This window comes from Hippopotamus amphibius, chromosome 12, assembly GCF_030028045.1.
Source record: "Hippopotamus amphibius kiboko isolate mHipAmp2 chromosome 12, mHipAmp2.hap2, whole genome shotgun sequence".
NCBI lineage: Eukaryota > Metazoa > Chordata > Mammalia > Artiodactyla > Hippopotamidae > Hippopotamus > Hippopotamus amphibius.
The window spans coordinates 53,885,042-53,905,521 of NC_080197.1; the positions used below are offsets into that span (position 1 = coordinate 53,885,042).

The 20,480-nt window shown below is 42.0% G+C and overlaps 1 protein-coding gene across 4 annotated transcripts in view; it reads left to right on the top strand.

Moving 5' to 3' along the window:
* The window catches only part of AMN1 (antagonist of mitotic exit network 1 homolog), a 58,382-nt gene extending 39,385 nt beyond the window's left edge, over positions 1 to 18,997 (top strand). For 2 of the 4 annotated variants that reach the window (XM_057701147.1, XM_057701148.1), the window contains exons 7-8: positions 12,203 to 12,299; positions 17,994 to 18,997. In XM_057701147.1, the coding sequence (XP_057557130.1) occupies positions 12,203 to 12,299; positions 17,994 to 18,183 (287 nt within the window). In that variant the 3' untranslated portion in view covers positions 18,184 to 18,997. The remainder of the gene's footprint in view (positions 1 to 12,202; positions 12,300 to 17,993) is intronic. The other 2 variants (XM_057701149.1, XM_057701150.1) reach the window with 1 other exon arrangement.
* Positions 18,998 to 20,480: the final 1,483 nt, after the last annotated feature.

Below are 20,480 nucleotides of genomic sequence, written 5' to 3' on the forward strand. Positions count from 1 at the left end.
TCCAAGAGACATATCAGATTCTCCAACTGATTTCCTTAAGAGCCTCCCTCACTAGGCTTGAGGGGAGGAGCAAGCACCTGCAGCCCTCTTTCTACAACTCAAATCACAACTGTCTTCAAAGAAATCCTTTCTTCCGTTTCCAATTTTCTGTTACTTCCCACTGTTCTGTCTTTGAGCGGATGAGGCACCATGGATTCCAAAATCAGTTTTGAGCCAAGCATTTGCAAGTCATGTATGTTAGGTGAGCCGACGCGGATTATGAAAGAATTCACAGAAATATTAACAAGGGAAGAAAAGACAGTTTATATTCACTTTCCAAGGGACTAAAGGGGCCAGACGCATAGAGTGGTGTTGGCACCAAAGGGTGGGGGTTTGAGTCTTTTATTGGGCTTCAGAGGGCAAGGTCAGGAAAAGGCAGTGAGCTCATGTCTATTTGGTCCACAGCAGCATCTGGGCTGGCTGCATCTCTACAGGATGTGGGTGTTCAGAGAATAATCCTGCTGTCTTCAGTAATTTTCCAGTTCTTGGGTGTCTGAAAGAGACGTACCAGGAGCCCTTGACAGGTGTTACTCCATTTTGAATCCTATTGGGTGGGTTTACGTTTCCCTCCTCTGAATATTAACCTATTCTTAAGTGTTACATGAAACCCAGTTGGCCCATTTACTGGGAATTGGGGTGGAGGTCTCTTCTTCTGTCACTTCTTCCTGCTGGGTTGGGGCGTAGAGCTGTCCCTACCTGCAGGAGGGGTGGGGTGGGGAATATGTGGATTGTCTTGGAATTGAACTGTCCAAAAAGCAAGACTTGTGACAGGAGGAGGAGGTTCAGTAAGGGCAGTAAGACAGTTTTTGATAGTGGAGAGGAGAAACTGGATAAGACAAGGGCCGAAAAGGAGGAGACAGAGTATGGCAGCTACAGAGCCTGAGAGTGGAGTTAGCCAAGAAAACCAGGACCAAGTGTTGAATTTAAAATTCCACCAGTCACATGCCCCTTATATACCCTAGTCACATCCCCCTTGTATACCCTTTTCGCTAAGTTTATTGGCTTGGTCTATTATTCATCAAGGTTTTGGTGAACTGTGCCAGATTGGTTTATATAAGAACAATACTCTTCATTTAGAAGGGCACAGGTTCCCCCGGTGTGGCTTTAAGTAAATCTAATGTTCTTCTCTTTTGTAGGGCTGCAGCTGCTAGGGAGTCTAGCTGGGACTGTAGGAGTCTTAGTTGGCTAGCTAGTGCCATAACTTGGTCTCTGATTTCCATGCAGATTTGTTGGGCAGTTATGGAAGAGTGTATGATAGCCCCATTCCAGTGTCTAAGGCCAGAGCTGTGGCTGTGGTTACTAGGATTGTAGATATCGTTTAGTCCAGTATCTGAAAAGGTGGCGGAGAGGCATAGGCCCAGAATGGAGGTTTATCTGGGGTAATAGAGATACAGTGGTGCAGTTTCCTATCCAGTTAGGAGGCATACAGAGATATGCTGAGGTCCCACAGAGGAAGCATAGTGTGGCTGAACGGGGTACGTAGGCTGTAAGAGTTACATTAAAGAGGAAGTTTGTATTTGATCCTTCTGGTAGGGAGATTTGGGGCGGTTAGAGAAAAGTCCCACCAACAGGTTTAAGCAGGCAGGAGTTTTTCGGACACTGGAGGTGTTGTTTCCCCAGGTGAGAAGCTGTCAGTGAAAGTCAAAGCCTCAAGCTTTTTTTGTTTTTAGCCTCAAGCTTTTTGTAGAAAGAAAGAGCCGATGTACATGTGGCAGGTCCTAGTTTCACCCGTGCAAAGCAGGTGCCAGAAGTTATTTATAGAGGAGGCCAGAGGACAGTCAGTGGAATTGACAGGTGGACAAATAGAAGTCCCATGAAAGGACTGTTCATTGAAGGAGGATGGGAGTGTCCAGTTGCCTGGTTTGGAAAGGCAAATTTGGTTGTTAGGGAAATTATTTATTTGAGCTTTGTTTTTGGTTTGTCCCATTGCCTGGAGAGGTTTAAGTATACAGAGTTTGATTGCAGTTGGGAGGAACTAGATTTCCAATTGGTTGTGGTTGTCGTAAGTCGTGGGTAAAGGTGGTGGTTTGGGTGCGAAGCCAGGGACCACCCATAAGGTAGTATTGGCCATAACACATATGGAAGACTGGATTAACAAAGAAACATCCTGGAAGATGGGTCCATGGATGAGGAGGGGCATTTGTGGAAGTGGGTCAAAGAGGTTCTTTTGGACCCATGAGGCAGCCTGAGGCCAGAAATATCGTCATGGGAGGTTGGGCCCAAACTGGGGGGAGAGGGGAGGCTGTGAGTAGGGATAAGTTAGTCCATGTCTGAGGTGGTACTCGGAATCCGGAAAAGCCTGTCCAGTCAATGGTAGCGCATAGCCAGCAGTTGCAATATGGTGAGCCCTTGGCCTTTTGAAGGAGGACTATAGTTTCTTTTATTGTGCGGAAGTAGCGTGATGAGTGGCACTTAAGGAGGGCCAGCTGGTGTGAAAGAGCGTGGTTAAGTATTAGGTGAGAAAGAGACCCAGCATTTTGTCTTAGCAGTCTTTGGAACTGATCCAGCAAGGGGCTAGGAATTTTCTTCCAGGGATAGAAGGATTTATAATCTTTTATAGAGTAGAAGGAAAAATAAGAGAGTAAGAAGTATGTAAGCCCACCAGGGCATATTAATCTGGAGTTGTGCTCATGGTTTTGGTGGTCCCTGGATTCTGGTAGATCCGTAGTCTGTTGTCGGATAACTGTTGACAGGGGTAGGGAGAGGATGGTGGTGAGGGCACAGCCAGAGGATCGATGGGCTTGAGTGGTGAAAGATGGATCCAGGATAGATGTCCTGAGACCTTGGCTGCTGTCGGCGTTGTAAGTAGTACCTGAAATGGACCCTTCCAGGGGGGTTGCAGGGGTCTGCTATGTCTGGGAAGGTCCTTATAGGAACCAGTCTCCAGGTTGTAGGATTGTATATGGGGCAAGTCCTCAGGTTAGGGTAGGTAACTATTAGCATGGGTTCGTAAAAGGTTGTGAGTTAGTCCTAACCTGGGAGGTAAGATCCTGAAGGAGGAGGCTTTGTGGTGGAAAACGGAGTAAGAAGAGCTGGGTGTCCATACATGAGTTCAAAGGGACTGAGGTATAAGGGGACCTTCAGAGTAATCTGGAGTTGGAAAAGGGCATAGGGAAGGAGCTCTAGGCAGCTCTAATTGAGTTTTAAGGCAAACTTGGTGAGTTGTCTTTTAAGGGAAGAGTGAGCCTTTTCCATTTTTCCTGAAGATTGGGGGTGTCAGGCTGTATGTAGTTGTATTTAATGTCTAAGACTTGAGACACCTGTTGGATAATTTGAGAGGTGAAAGCTGGGTCGCATTTTTGTCTTAAGGCTCCCAGGGCAATCCCTCTTCGTTTATGGTGTGTAGTAAGAAGGGCTTACCTATGTTTGGGAGGATCAGGGCTGGAGCAGAGGTGAAGGGTGTCTGGAGTGAGGTAACCACTGACTGGAGAGAGGAGTTCCATCCCAAGCATTCATTTTTGGGTCCCTGGAGGGCCTCATAAAGAGGTTTTGCTGTAAGGCCATACTGGGGGATCCAGACATGAAAGTAACCAGTGAGGCCCAGAAAGGCCCTTAATTTCTTTTTGTTATGAGATGGAAGGAGAGAGGCTATAAGTTCTTTGCATCGAGTAGTGATGGTCCATTGTCCTGGGGACAAGAGAAATCCTAGATATTTGATTGTGACCTGATTAATTTGTGCTTTGGAAGGAGAAACACGGTAGCCTCATGGAGCTAAGTGGGTGAGGGGGCCTATGGTGTTGGTAAGGGACGTGTTGTGGTCTGGGCTGCAGAGGAGGAGGTCATCAATATGTTGAATGAGAGTGCTGCCTGGAAGTGACAGGGTGGATAAATCAGAGGCTAGGGCTTGACCAAAGAGGTGGGGGCTATCTCTAAATCCCTGGTGGAGGGAGGTCCAGGTGAGTTGTTGAGAGAGGTGAGTGTCAGGGTAAAAGCAAATATGTCTTGAGAATCTTGGGAGAGAGAGATAGTGAAGGAAGCATCTTTTAGACCGAGGACTGTAAAGACTCGAGTGCTAGGAGGAATTGAACTGAGGATGGTACAGGGATTTGGGACTGCCGGCTGGAGAGGGACCACTGCCACGTTAATTATGCATAGGTCCTGTACTAGGTGACAGGTGCCGTCTGCCTTTTTAACGGGTAGAATAGGGATGTTTAAGGGAGTTGGTGGGTCTAAGGGGTCCAGCGTTTAGGAACTTGTCAGTGAGGGGTTTGAGTCCCTTAAGATCTTCCAGTTTTATAGGATATTGAGACTGGCAGGGAAAGTGAGAGAGGGTCCCTCATGGTGATAGTGACAGGAGTTAGGTGAGAGTCCCTCTGGAGGGTGTTAGTGTCCCATACAATTGAGGGAACCTGTTTTAAGTATTTCTGGTGGGAGAGGGGAAGGCTGAGCATCAGAGGGAGAGTCTCCTAAGATTCCAAGGAAGGGGGCTTGTGTCTGGAGAATGAGTTGAGTCCCTAGTTTGGTCATAAGGTCCCTGCCTTGGAGGGGGGTGGGACAACTGGGGAAGACGAGGAAGGAATGTGAAAATATTTGATCTCCCGGTGAGCAAGGTAAGTCAAAGGTCTGGAGCATAGGTTGAGGTTTGTCTTTTACTCCGATGATGGTGATAGGTGAGGGAATCAAGGGACCTGAAAACTCGGGAAGAGCAGAGTAAGTGGCTCCAGTATCAATTAAGAAATGATTTTCTTACCTGCTGTGGGTAGAGTTACCCAAGGCTTCAAGTCTAGATCCCGGAGCCAGGTCTAGCATTGGGGCCTGTGAGTCTGAAGACTGTAGAAGTCCTTGAAGATCCATGGGGTTGGAGGAGATCCCCGCAAGAAGGTTCCCCGCTTCTGGAAGGGGATTTTATCCCTTCTTATCCAGGAGAGGGCAGTCCTGCTTCCAGTGCCCATTTAGTTTACAAAGTGGGCACGGTCCCAGGGGTAACCTTTTCCTGGGGCGTTCTCAACTCCATTACCCCGCTTGTTTGTAATTGATGTAGGAGCCAGCCTGGGGTCCAGTGGCTGGTTTGTTGTTGTTGTTGTTGGTTGGGGAACCTTGGGTAAGTCTTCTCCTGAATGGTGAGGGTGCCTCCAAATGCCTCCAATCGCAGAGGCAATCATTTGGAAAGATTGTTTCTACTCTTGAGACCAGGTGGTGGTCTTGTTCTCTCTCTCTCTCTCTCTCTTTTTTTTTTTTTTTTCGGTCTATCCTCATCTCGTTTACTAAAGACCTTAAAGGCCAGGTCAGTGAGTTCAGATTGGGGAGTCTAAGGGCCCTTTTCTAATTTTTGGAGTTTGTGACGGATATCAGGGGCTGACTTGGAGATGAAATGTATCGCCAAGATTATTTTGCCTTCCTCAGAGGTTAAACCTGAATTGGTGAAAAGGCATAGTGTCTCTGAAAGGTGAGACAGGAAAAGAAGGGGGTTTTCCGAGAAATTGTCTAGCTTGAGTTCAACTTGGGAGAGATCAGACGCAGAAAAAGGAACGTGAACGCAAATGATTCCTTTGGGACCACCCACTTCACATAAAGGAATTTGGGTGGCTGGCTCAAGAGTAGGCTAAGGCAGACATCCAGACGGGTGCGGTGGGGAGGAGGAGAACTAGGGGCCAGCAGAGGAGAGGTGGGTGGTAGGGAAGGAGGGGGTGTTAGTAGCAGTGTGCGGCAAGAGGACCGCAGTTTGGGGTCTTGAGTGAGTTGAAAGAAGGCCTGGACATAAGGAACTTCAGACCGTTTGCCAAGGTGGTGACAGTAAAGAGAGCTGTCCTGGGACTAGACCTTTGTCGCCAATTTATATTGAGGCCAATCCATGTTGCAGAAAAAGACGATTTGTTTGGGTTTGAGGTCATCCAATATGAGACCTTTCCAGTGTTTGAGGAGACATCCCAAGGAAGAGTCTTTCATCAGGATGCATAGACAGTTGCCCATAATGACAACTTAGGAAGAAGAGTAAAGAGAAAATTTTGGGGACAGGGTCATTCTGGGATTCCAGAGTTCAGAAGGAGCACCCACCCTCTGAACAGCCTAGAAGGATTCCTTCTGGGGTGAGGCGTCCCCAAGCCTCAGAGATGAATCAGCGACCGGAGGAAGGTCATCCCCCAAGGCCAAATTCCGACCCAGATAGTGACAGACCTGACGTTGGGTTTTCTGCCGCCTAGATGCTGCCACTGCTCTCCTGAGAGAAAGCCCCATCAAAGATAGTAACTTACAGTTTGGTGAATGTCTTGGTGGGCGACAAGGAAGGTCGAGCCAGAGGTGGAGGCGGAAGGAATTCAGTTAGTGAAGATTCTTCCCATACAGGCCACCAAAATGTTAGGTGAGCCAACATGGGTTGTGAAAGAATTCACAGAAATATTAACAAGGGAAGAAAAGAACATTTGTATTCACTTTCCAAGGGAGGAAAGGGGCCAGACGCATAGAGTAGCGTTGGCACCAAAGGGTGGGGGTTTGAGTCTTTTATTGGGCTTCAGAGGGCAAGGTCAGGAAAAGGCGGTGAGCTCATGTCTATTTGGTCCACAGCAGCATCTGGGCTGGCTGCATCTCTACAGGATGTGGGTGTTCAGAGAATAATCCTGCTGTCTTCAGTAATTTTCCAGTTCTTGGGTGTCTGAAAGAGACTTACCAGGGGCCCTTGACAGGTGTTATTCCGTTTTGAATCATATTGGGTAGGTGTACAATGTACAAGTGCTCTGGTATCTCATTTTGGAATGAGAGAGTAGCTGGTACCTCTAGTCCTGGAAGCTTAGCTGAAATAGTTCTGTCTTAATGTTCTATTTGTCTAAGGATAACTTGGCTACATAATATGCTATAAACTCAACGTTTGCTAATTTTACCTTGATTAATCATCTTTCTGGTTATAATTGGAAATTTGACATTTTCTCTTCTCCCTCCCTCCTTTCCTTCCTTCCTGTGTTGGGTCTTCATTGCTGCATGCAGGCTTTCTCTAGTTGCGGAGAATGGGGGCTACTCTTTGTTGTGGTGCGTGGGCTTCTCATTGCAGTAGCTTCTCTTGTTGCAGAGCATGGACTCTAGGCGCTTGGGCTTCAGTAGTTACAGCACGTGGGCTCAGTAGTTGTGGCACATGGGCTCTAGAATGCAGGCTCAGTAGTTGTGGCACACGGGCTTAGTTGCTCCGTGGCATGTGGGATCTTCCTAGACCAGGGATCAAACTCCTGTCCCCTGCTTTGGCGGGCAGATTATTAACTACTGCACCACCAGTGAAGTCCTCCCTCTACTTTTATTTTTTTTATTAATTAATTAATTTATTTATTTATTTTTATTGTCTGTATTGGGTCTTCATTGCTGTGCATGGGCTTTCTCTAGTTGTGGCGAGTAGGGGCTACTCTTCATTGTGGTGTGTGGTTTCCTCATTGCAGTGGCTTCTCTTGTTGCGGAGCACGTGCTCTAGGTGCATGGGCTTCAGTAGTTGTGGCACATGAGCTCAATAGTTGTGGCTCATGGGCTCTAGAGCACAGGCTCAATAGTTGTGGCGCACGAGCTTAGGTGCTCCGTGGCATGTGGGATCTTCCCGGAGCAGGGATCGACCCTGTGTTCCCTGCGTTGGCAGGCGAATTCTTAACCACTGCGCCACCTAGGAAGTCCCCTCCCTCCACTTTTAATAGACATGAAGACAGACTGTACACAGTCAACAAGAAAAACTTATCCTTAGGCAAACTGCTTAAAACAGTCATCAAAGACCCAGTAGGTAATGAAATCTTTAGAAGGTACAACCCAAAACTTCAAATTTGGGTACAAGAAGACCAATATTAAAATGCTTAAATGTGCCTGTATTAATATAGAAATGACTAACAAATATGAATTTTCAAGTCTGGAAAATATGTTTCAGTGAGTAGTCTGACTTTTAAGGCAGAAGATATTTGAGATAAATTATATAATTACTGAGATCACTGGAAACCAAAGATATAGTATCCATTGGTGAATTCAAGAGAGATGCCTGCCTGCTATGATTATAGACATTAGGAAACCTTCATCCCACTAAATCTTTCCCTACCCATATAATGGCTCAAACTACTGAATCTGCCAACTGTCTTGCTGCCGAGCAATAGCATGACACACCCCCTCCTCGGTGTTCTGGGAGTTCCCTTACCTCACTCCCTTCTGAGTAGTGTCCCCTCCTAACACGCACACATACCCACGCACGCATGCACACACACACCCCTTTGGAAGTTCTCCTATCGTGAGGGACTCCCCTTTCATGCAAACCTGTCAGAGTGCTGCACAAGTAAGGCTTGTTTGTGAGCTATTGACACCTTGTGGCCGTATCTTTTTCCTTGATCTGCTGTCCCCCCAATCCCTTCATCTTACTAACTATGGTTACATGGTATAGTGTCCCAGAAGACATCAAGGCATAAAGCATAAGACAAAATATGTTTATATGTCCAAAATCTCTGAGAAATGTAACATACCACTATAATGAATATTAATTTCTCAAAGGCTCTGAGAAACACTATAGCTAAGACACTTAACTTTTTTTACCCAAGTGCCAGGGAGTTAGAAATTTTCTTTTGGCTGGTCTAAGAATTAAATTGACAGGAAGCAGATTAAGAGGAGAAAATCGAAGTTTAATAACACGTATACATGGAAAAGACCCAGGGGAACTGAGGTACTCACCAAAATGTCTGAAACCTTCATCGCTAAGGAAGGTGTTGGGGGTAGAGGTTTGGGACATCATAGGCGAGGAAAGCAGTTCACATGAAGATGGCAAAGCAAATGTTTGGTAAACAAATATTTGTTGGGCCTGCAGAGACGATGGGTAAAGGTACTCTGATCTCCAGGCCCTGCTGAGTGTCCCCACCACACCTGGCCCTATTCTTTGTGGATAATCTCTGGTGATAACTCAATTAGGGGTGAAGGGGGCTTGATCTATACTTCTTTTAGGCAGTAAGGGGGAAGGTCAAAGTTTATTCCTGAGTCTTTTGGGCCAGATTGTTTTCAGCTAGAAATACTCCTCATGCCAGAGAGACATTTGGGGAGGCAAGTCTTGCTCCCCCACACAAGCATTTCCCCAATTTTTTTTTTAACACAGAATAATTTATATATTATTGTCTTGATCCTTCTTTTCACAGAATAGGAAAGTGAGAAACGGAAATGCCGTTTGCCCATTGAGACATAGTTTTTAATATTATTGCTAAGATTAAAGCTCAAGATAAAGTGAAATGAGCACCAATCCCGTCTCCTACCATCTCTCCAAAACACTGAATAACTTAACTTTTATGGACCTCAACTTTCCCTCATTATGTATAATTATGAGTCATAAAATGGGGTGATCTGATAATAATATAAGGGTTCATATACAATGGCTTTTATCAACAAAGTTTCTTAAAGAGAAAAAAAGCTGAAGTTTTTCAACTACCCAAATCATCTCTACTATTCCCTCTTTCCCGTCAGCACTGCTAACATTGTATTTTTGCTACTATCATTGGATGAAAATAAAGTGGACTAATATATTCACCTTTTTATTTTTTAATTTCTTTTTTCTTCAAAGAAAAGTGCTTTTTTTTGCCTGATAAATAAAAATTCTTTCCTCTTTCATGACACCTTATGTTTCCTCTTGTGTAGTCATGTGATTGCTCACATCTGACTAGATAAGACAATACGATTTATATTCTGTAAAAAGAATGTATGTATATCCACACGTGTGTGCAATTCTAGTATTAAGTTCTCCTCAAAGCAACCTGGCCCCAAAATTGGCAGTGTCAACTGTAGTTACCCATCAGGTTCCCTGAATTAATAGGTTTATCTTCTCCACTGTATTTCTAAGTTTTTATAAAATTTCTTAACATTACAATCAAACAATAAGCAAAACTCCACATTGTAAATTAGTTCTTGAAACTGTTAGAAGCACTCTGATTTTTTTTCTGCAGAAGAGACAAAAAACTAAGCTGCTATTTAAAATACTGTAAATCATAGACATTATGGAAACAGGAAAATAATTTTTAAACGTATTAAATTATTTTAAATTCAGTTATGTTTGCAATGATTTTCAGTAATTTCAACTCGCACAGTTTTGTTAATCTCCTACCATGGACTTGTATTTCAGTTTCGAATCATTATCTACACGTGTTTCACAGTATTCACAGGTTTAGGTTTTAGATGGGCAATAAGGCAATTAGCTCTAGCACTAGAGTCCTTATGTTTTCATTGAAAGGGAGGAAAACCCAACAGGAAATCTGCCACTTTTGATTGAATTGACTCAAATTTTGGTGGTATCTGAAGATTTGTTTCACCTTGATTACTTTACAAGCAAGTTCTTTACTTAGATTCCTGGTTAATAAATATGTCAAGATTTACCACAAAGAGCCAAGTGGTTTGCTTCAGAGTTTCCCTGTAATTAAAGCTGATTCCTTGCTTCAAGGACAACTGCTTTTTAAATTTCATATATTCATTTTCTAAATCCTATGTTATTCTGTTTCCTCATTATTATTTATTCATCCATTACTAATCCAGCACGACACTCTTTATGCCAAACACTGTAATAAAGCATTAGAACCTTGATCACTGTAAAAATGTGCCAGCCTCACGTTTTTCACTGTGTATTGTTACATTTTCCTTGATCATTTGAAAAACTGTTTGTTAGTTTATATTTCCCATAAGTTCTTTTTCTTGGGGCTCCAAAAGCTCCCGTAACGAATATCTTTCAAAAAGTGGTCTCCATCTACATTAGTCATAGATTTTTTTTTAATTGAACACTTTATATGATTCCATTTTTCTCTCCTTTCTTATTTATTTACTTATTTACTTACTTTTGGTTGCATTGGGTCTTCGTTGCTGCTCAGTAGTTGTGGCGCACAGGCTTAGTCGTTCTGCGGCATGTGGGATCTTCCCGGACCAGGGATAGAACCCATGTCCCCTGCATTGGCAGGCGGATTCTTAACCACTGCTCCACCAGGGAAGTCCCAGTCATAGATTTTTTAGAAAAATGGTAAAAGTTTCCTTGGAAGTCATCTACACAACTCCCTTGTTTTAAAGATAAGGGAACAGAGATACAATGATTTTAGGTGGCTTGCCCCAAATCTGAGAAATAGTTAATAGTAGAACTGGAAGTAAAAACCTAAGTCACAGGACTTCCTAGGTGGCACAGTGGTTAATAATCCACCTGCCAATGAAGAGAACATGGGTTCGATCCGTGCCCTAGGAAGATACCACATGCCGCAGAGCAACTAAGCCCCTGTTCCACAGCTATTGAGCCTGTGCTCTAGAGCCCATGAGTCACAACTGTTGAGCCCATGTGCCACAACTACTGAAGCCCATGCGCCTAGAACCCGTGCTCTGCAACAAGAGAGGCCACTGCAATGAGAAGCCGGTGCACCACAACGAAGAGCAGCCCCGACTCACCGCAACTAGAGAAAGCCCGTGTGCAGCAATGAAGACCCAACACAGCCAATAAAATTAATTAATTAATTAATTAATTAATTAAAAAAAACCTAAGTCACCTAATCCACAATCTCTACTTCTTTCCCCAGTAGAGCAATGTCCTAAGCCTTTGGTGTCAAGTGGCTTAACTATTAATGGGAAAGGAAAGGAAGTACGAGAGTGACTTCAAGCATCAGTAGTGTGATTGGTATAAATGACCTTTAGAGTCTTTTTCAGTCCTGAGAGTCTGTGTTTTGGTGAGTGGCAGAGTAAGCCACCCCAAAATATGCCTCTTTGGCATAGGATTATTATAAGCTAATTTTTCTTGAGAAACAGCAGATGCTGGAGGAGCTTTGAAAACAGTAGAAGCTACCCTTTTGTAAGGAAAGTTTACATTTATAAAGGAGATCTCAATTTGTAAAGTGTCTCCCTCTCTGTACTAAGAAGAAAAGGGTGACTCTAAATCAGAATCATATTCACTGGAGAAGACATTGACTTAAATCTGTACGGTGAATCTTACTGTTACCAAACCGAAATCGGGTTTCGTTACCCCCTGTGCAGCAAAACCAATCTACTGACCCTGGGTTATGGTGAAGGAAAGTGCAGGGCACCAGGCAAGGAGAATGGACAGCTGATGATCAAAAGACTGGAACTCCCTGATGGCTTTCAGTCAAGGGTTTTTAACGGTAACACTAGGGGTGAGGGTTGCAGGGTGCATGTTCAGCTCGTGGGCATTTTTCTGATTGGGTGGTGGTGAAGTAACGGGGTGATGTTTTGGGAATCTTAATCATCACTCTTCTGGTTCCAGCCAGTCTGGGGTCTACATGCTGGTGGTCAGCATGTAGTCACCATCCTTCACCTGGTGGCGGAGGAGGGGGTCTTAGTTTCTGCAGAACAACTCAAAGGTATGTGTCAGATTGTTATCTATATCCCTTCAGGAGGAACTAGTAGTCCTGTGACTCTATTGTTCAAGGTATTATTACTTTTCTTGCTTGACTGCTTTCTTTGTCTCTGCATTTTCTACTTCTCTAATCATTAACTGTTTGAGTCTGCTCTTTGGAACTGGGGGAAGGCCTAGGAGATGAAAGCTTTGTCTGCAAACAACAAGTGGGAGACATGGAGGGGCTTGTACCCAGGAGGGCCCAGCAGGGTCCTGCTTGGTTTCATTACCCTTGTTTCCTGTGCTTTTCCTGGTAATTCGCATAACCGGTTTCCCAACAACCCCCACATTTTTCTTTTGAAGATGGTATTTAAGGTGGTGGCTTGGGCTGTCTTGGGGGAGTTTATTCATTTTTTCTGGGTCTCTCCCATGTATACATGAAGTGTACTTGTTGATAAACTTCTGTTTTTCTCTTGTTAATCTGTTTTTGGTTACAGGGGATCTCAGTCAAGAACTCAGAATAGTAAAGAGAAATTCCTCCTCCACAGTTTCTACAAAGTCTTCTGGCAAGGGATCATGAAATACTTAGAGACCCCCCAGTTTCTCCCTATAGCATAATAAACTTACAGGCATCCAGCATTCTTCCTATTGACTCACTACCCTAAGTACTCTATATTTTTATGGGGAAAAGGTGCCTGAGGAGACTTTGAGTAATGCAGTACTGCCCTCTAGCATCATATTTTAAAAATTACATAAAAATATACCGTGTGCTCACAAGTAGAGGGGAAAGTGTCTTTCTATGTGTGTGCAATAATAAATTCCTACAGAAGAGTGACACAAATATAGTCAGAAAACAAATATTTACATATAATATTTGATAATATATTCATAACTCGTAAAAATGCCAAAATAGTCTTAGAAACACCAGCCAAAGTGAAATCAGGAAGTATATGTTTCCAACTTTGTTCTTTTTCAAAACTGTATTGGCTATTCTGGGTCCCTTGAATTCCCAGGTAAATATTAGGATCATTTTGTCAATTTCTTTTTTTTAAAATAGTAGGTGGGGGACTTCCCTGGTGTTCCATTGGTTAAGAATCCGCCTTCCAATGCAGGGGATGCGGGTTTGATCCCTGGTCAGGGAACGAAGATCCCACATACCACAGGACAACTAAATTCATGCACCACAACTAAGAGAAGCCTGCATGCCACAACTAGAGCGCCCACAAGCCGCAACTACTGAGCCTGCACACTCTGGAGCCCGTGTGCTACAACTAGAGAGAAGCCCACAATGAAGAGCCCTCGTGCTGCAACGGAGAGCCAGCGCAGCCAAAATAAAAAAATAATAACATAAAATAAAATAAATTAAAATAACAATTTAGGTGGAATTTTGCTAGGGATTGCATTGAGTCTGTAGATCAATTTGAGAAGTACTGCCATCTTTTTCTTTTTTAAATAAATTTATTTTTATTTACTGGCTGCATTGGGTCTTCGTTGCTGTGCGCGGGCTTTGTCTAGGTGCAGAGAGCAGGGGCTACTCTTCATTGGGGTGCACGGGCTTCTCATTGTGGTGGCTTCTCTTGTTGTGTGGGCTTCAGTAGTTGTGGCACATGGGCTCAATAGTTCTGGTTCACAGGCTCTAGAGCACAAGCTCAGTAGTTGTGGCGCACAGGCTTAGTTGCTCCAAGGTATGTGGGATCTTCCTGGAGCAGGGCTCGAACCTGTGTCCCCTGCATTGGCAGGCAGATTCTTAACCACTGTGCCACCTAGGAAGTCCCAAGTACTGCCATCTTAATAGTAAGTCTTCTGATCTATGAACATGGACATCTTTCCATTTACTAGCGCTTCTTTTTTTTTTTTTAGTTTATTTATTTATTGGCTGCATTGGGTCTTTGTTGCTTCATGAGGGCTTTCTCTAGTTACAGAGAGCAGCGGCTGCCCTTCGTTGCAGTGTGCGGGCTTCTCAATGCAGTGGCTTCTTTTCTTGTGGAACATGGGCTCTAAGCGCACAGGCTTCAGTAGTTGTGGCTCATGGGTTCTAGAGCGCAATCTCAGAAGTTGTGGTGCACAGGCTTAGTTGCTCAGCACCACGTGGCATCTTCCCGGACCAGGGATCAAACACATGTCCCCTGCATTAGCAGGCGGATTCTTAACCACTGAGCCACCAGGAAAGTCCTATTAGCTCTTCTTTAATTTCTTTCAACGTTTTGTAGTTTTCAGAGTATAAGTTTCTCACTTTTGTTAAATGTTTTCCTAAGTATTTTATTCTTTTTGATGGTAATGTAAATGAAATTACTGTCTTAATTTCATTTTGTAACTGAACCGAGGTTTGGCTGCTTGCCACTCATATGCCAATAATTCAAGAGGCAGGTGTCAGTAGAAAAGAAAGGTGCTTTAATCAGAAAAGCCAGGGGAATTCCCTTGATGGTCCAGTGGTTAGCACTCTGTGCTTTCCCTGCTGGTTGGGAAACTAAGATCTTGTGAGCTGCTTGGTGTGGCAATAATAATAATAATAATAATAATAATAGTAAGAAAGAAAGACGGGACTTTCCTGGTGGTACAGTGGTTAAGACTCTGAGCTCCCAATGCAGGGGGCCTGGGTTCGATCCCTGGTCAGAGAACTAGATCCCACATGCATGCCACAACTAAGAGTTTGCATGCCACAACTAAGGAGCCTGCCTGCCACGTACCACAACTAAGACCCAGTGTAGCCAAAATAAATTAAAAAATAAATATTTAAAAAAGAACCCTGAGTTATAAAAATAAATTTAATTAATAGAAAGAAAGAAAGGGAGGGAGGAAGGAAGGAAGGATGGAAGGAAGGAAGGAAGGAAGAGAAAGCTAGCAATCTGGGGAGATGGTGGACCCAGGTCCAGAGACCAACTCCAAAGATTCTGCTCAACCATGACAGTTTTTAAATGGAAAAATGGGAGAAAGAATCTCAGTGAATCATTGAGGCATAAGCTTGGGTTTTGCATCATTCCCCAATGAGTGCAGACTGGGTGACTCTTTCTTCTGAGAGAAGAAAACCTTGCCTGCGTGATCTGCCTGCAGGATTGCTAAGGGCGCTGTTGAGGGTAGAGAGCAAGTCATTTTTTAACTGCCTAATTCTTCATTCTTACTTCTTTTTATCTAGGAAAAGAATCAACAGGCTAGACAAGGCATGGTGTGCATTCAGGAGCACATAAGTCATGAGTTAGGTTAAATTGCCTAGTGAGCTCATTCCTATAATTAGGTTCTTTCAAGGTTAGAGGGGAACAGAAATGGGCAAACAGGAAAGGGGCAAAGAGCTGCTTTTTTTTTTTTTTTTTCCAAAGAGCTGCTTTTAATTTCTCGATTGTTCACTGTACAGAAATAAATTGATTTTTGTATATTGATCTTGTGCCTTGCAGCCTTGCTGAACTCATTTGTTTGTTCTAATTTTTAGTGGATTCCTTAGGAAATTCTATATACCATATTACCTAACTACAAATAAAGAGTTTTACTTTTTCCTTTCCAGCAAGAATGCCTTTTCTTTTTCTTCCCTAATTTCCATGGCTAGAACCTCCAGGGCAGTGTTGTATAGAAGTGGCAAAAGCAGAAATCCTTGTCTTTCCGGCCTTAGGGGGAAATAATTTAGTCTCTCACCATTAAGGATGATGTTAGTGGTGGGTTTTTCATAAATGCCCTTTATCAGATTGAGGAAGTTCCTTTCTGTTTCTGGGTTGTTGGATGTTTTTATCGTGAATGTTGGATTTTATCAAATGCCTTTTCTGTGTCTATTGAAATCATCATGTCGGTTTTGTCCTTTATTCTATTAATATGGTGTATGCCATAGGCAGTATAATGCCCCCTGCCCCCTGCCAAATGTCCATAAACCTATGAGTATATTGACCTTAGAATAGGGAGATTATCCTGGATTACCCAGGTGGGCCCAATGTAATCATAAAGGTCCTTAAAAGTAGAAGAGGGAGACAGAAGAAGGAGAACCATAGAGATGGCAGGATAAGAAAGACTTTGTCCAATGTTGCTCACTTTGAATATGGAGGAATGCAGGGAATGTGGTGGCCTTTAGAAGCTGAAAGAGTCAAGGAGGTGGATCCTCCCCTAGAGCCTCCAAAAAGCATGCTAACCTCCAAATACCTGCTTTTAGCCCAGTAATACCCATTTTGGAATTCTGATGTCCAAAACTGTACAATAATAAATTTGTGTTGTTTTAAGCCATTAAAGTTGTGGTTATTTGTTACAGCAGCAAGAGGAAACTAATACAGTGTGTTACATTAATTGATTTCCAGGTGTTAAACTAACCTTGCATTCCTGGGATAAGTCCCAGTTGATCATGGCATATAATCCTTTTTCTGTGTTGCTAGATTTGGTTTGCTTATGTTTTATTGAGGATTTTTGAGTACATATTCAAAAGAAATATTGGTCTGTTGTTTTTTGGGTATGTGATATCTTTGTCTGGCTTTGGTGTCAAGGTAACACTGTCCTCATAGAATAACTGGGAAAGTATTCCTTCCTCTTCTATTAGTATAACCACTGCAGCTTTGTTATAGTTGCTGTCTGCACAATATATCTTTATCCACCCTTTTACTTTCAACCTATTTGAAAGCTGTCCTTAATCTAGATTTCCTGTAATAGTAGACTTCCTCTATAATAGCTGATATTTTTATGACAAAACTGCATTTGTTATGTTTTTAGCCATGTTTTAAAAAATTAGCTGCTGATGTAAACCTTTGTTTTCACAACTATAACTTTTCATTTCCAAACACTCTCTAGTTCTCTTTCTTGCACTAAATCTTAATGTTTTGGCTTATTTTTGTCTTACTTAAAATTTAGTAACCATACATTGGGCCCACTTTCTTTCCTACTGGTCTATGAAATCCTTAAGTCTGAGAGCCACTAAATTAGAAAATTTCCAAGACTAGGTTAGAGATACATCATACCTACAACATACGTTGTATCTATGGAACAAGTTTGTTCAACTCCTGAATAATTTTTAAAATAATAAAATTTTAGCAGTATTTTTGCATTAAAGCATTAAAAAACATTATAAAACTGACTTTGCAAAAGATATGTAAACCATATTAAAATCACTGCTATATATTTTGAATAACTGAAAACCATCTAAATGTCCAGTCATACAGATCAGTATTCTATGGGAATTACTATTACAAGGAATTCATATAATAGTTATCTATTTAAAATCATGCTTTATAAGTATTATATGACATGGAAAAGTGTTCAACTACAGGTCAGGTTGTCCTGTTCTAGTAACTACTCTCTCCCCTAGCCTTTTTGGGCATGTTGCAGCTTCCCAGGGTGTTTTACCTGTTGGCTTTCTTTAATCATGCTTTCTTTAATCACTCCTTTGTAAATAGTCACTTCATTAAACCCCGTTCAAACACCCTACTTTAGTGTGTCATCTACTTCTTGCCAGGACCCTGAGGAAGTTTAACCCTGTTACTTTCTGGTTGGTGAATTTAAGATGTAATTACAGAGAACACGATAAATGCTTGTTTTTTAAAAGTATTACTATGTTTACTGCAGCTAATAATATTGATGGTTACGACTAATTAAATGTGTTTTTAGTTTATACTATGCTTTATATATCATCTCATTTAATCCTTTAAATAGCCCTATGAGATATAATAGTAATCTTCATCCCCAGTTTATACATGAGGACACATTTAATATCTTTCATTACTGTGAATTAATATATTGTCATTGTTTTCCTTTGTAGATCATTCACGAGAAGTCTTGGAGCAATTAGTAGGCCCAAACAAACTAAAGCAAGTGACGTGGACCGTTTATTGATGCCTGTTGAAGCTTATCACAGCTATGATCTTCATACTACTTTCCCAGGAAACAGTGGTCTTAGAGATTGGCTTTCCAATAATATGATTTATGCTTTGAAGTTACCAGGCTCTTAAACGTTTTAATAGTGCTGTTATTTCTAAGTTTGTTTGATGAGTGATTGTTCTTGAAATGACAGTCCTAGCATGCCCTCTGATGTGTTTGTTTCTTAAATAACAAAGTTTTAAATTACCTGTTTCCCCTGGAAATTTCCTTCTCCTACCTAGATAGTTGAGCTGCTACAAGAGAAATTTACCAATATGGATAAACATTAGGAGAATTCTAAGTAAAGTTATTTCTAAAAGCATAATTACCTTGCTAGCTGTTTTCTGCCTACTCCCTTCCAAAGTATTTAAATGTCCACTGGCCAAAAAGCAAAGCTCAACATCAGGCCTGTAACTTCTTCACAGACTTTATTATTTCAATGAAACAAAGAAATGTAATAGTTTAATGTCATAGTCCAGGACATCATATACCTTAGCCATTCAGCATATGTATGTTACTGATTTTTATGGCTACTTTTCCCAGATACATGCTATTCATCTACAAACTTTCTTCCTTAAAAACTGCACTCAAGGGACTTCCCTGGTGGCACAGTGGTTAAGAACCTGCCTGCCAGTGCAGGGGACACAGGTTCGATCCCTCGTCTGGGAAGATCCCACATGCCGTGGAGCAACTAAGCCCGTGCACCACAACTACTGAGCCTGTGCTCTAGAGCCCGAGAGCCACAACTGTTGAGCCCTCGTGCCACAACTACTGAAGCCTGTGCACCTAGAGCCCATGCTCCGCAGTGAGAAGCTTGCACAACAAAGAGTAGCCCCTGATGGCCACAACTAGAGAAAGCCCGCATGCAGCAACAAAGACCCAATGCAGCCAAAAAAGTAATTAATTAATTTAAAAAAAAAACCTGCACTCAAGGATGTGTAAGAAAGAGTAAACACAAAATATTATCACAGAGGTTGTATCCTGAAGCTCTACTGGTTTCATGTTGTGAAATAAACAGCACAGGTCTTAGTTTTCAAATGAAATGTATTACTCTTTATAATCACAAAATTCTCTGAGTATACTGTGCTTAAACTACACCCAAATTCAGCATATTCCCTGTGCTGTGAGCCTGTCTCAGTGGGACTTTCTTAAAGATTTCCTATTTTAACTATGAAATAGTGAATAATAGGGAAACTATGATTTCTTGTACATGTTTAGAAGGAAGGGTTTACATATTCAACTCTACTTCTTGTCCTGTTAACTACTTTATAAATGTGATATGTTTATAGCATAGATATATATATTGCCACTGCAAAGGTGGTACATATGTATATATGTGTAAAATGCGTAAGGCCTGTTCCATCCATGAAATTTTTCTAAAGACAAATTCAATAAGATTTAGTATTGAACACCTAACCAAGTCAATAACTTTTTCCCCTTTTGTGGAAACTAGTTTCAAGATTTAAGGTATCAGATTTTTAGGGCCTAGAAAGGATTTATCATCCTAAAGCAGTTTGCAGCTTGATTTTTTTTTTTATTGCTAGTTATATTAGCTATTCCTCAGCACCCTCTTTAAATTCTTGGCCTCTCATCCCTATCCTACCTATCCCTGTCACCCTTACCTGTTACTCTGAGCTCCATTTTTCCCCTTGCCATCTGTCACCATATGACGTCTGTTTTATTTTTTATTAGCTGTCTCCCATCCTAGTATGTAAGTTTCATGAAGACAGAAATTATTTCTCTTTTTTTCACTGCTGTTTCTCCAGTACCTAGAACAGTGTCTGGTACATAATAAGCACCCAAGTATTTATTGAATGAATAGACAAGAAAATAAATAAAATACCCCTACTTCAAGTTTCTGGTCTGTTACATGTACAGAGATTGGAAGTCATCACTCCTGTCCTCACAAGATAAAAGCTGAACAAACTGAAAATCACGAAGCAGAACAGTGTTATTTGAAAGTGGACTTGTATTAGTTGTAAATGTACATTGCAAACTCTAGGGCAACTGCTAAAAAAATTTTTTTAATACATACAATTGATATCCTAAGGGAGAAGAGAAGATGGAATCACATAAAATGCTCAGTTAAAACCAGAAAAGGAGGAATTCCCTGGTGGTCCAGTGGTTAAGGACTCTGAGCTCTCACTGCCAAGGGCCCGTTTGATTCCTGGTCAGGGAACTAAGATCCCACAAGCTGTAGGACAGAGCCCCTCTCCCCCACCAAAAAAAGAAAAGACCAGAAAAGGCAGAAAAAGTAGAACACAAAAAAGAAACCAAGAACAAAGGGAACAAGTAGGAAACAGTTATAAATATGGTAGAAATCAATCCAACCATATCAATAATCTCTTTAAATGTGAACAGTCTTAATACAAACATATTTGTTAAGCTA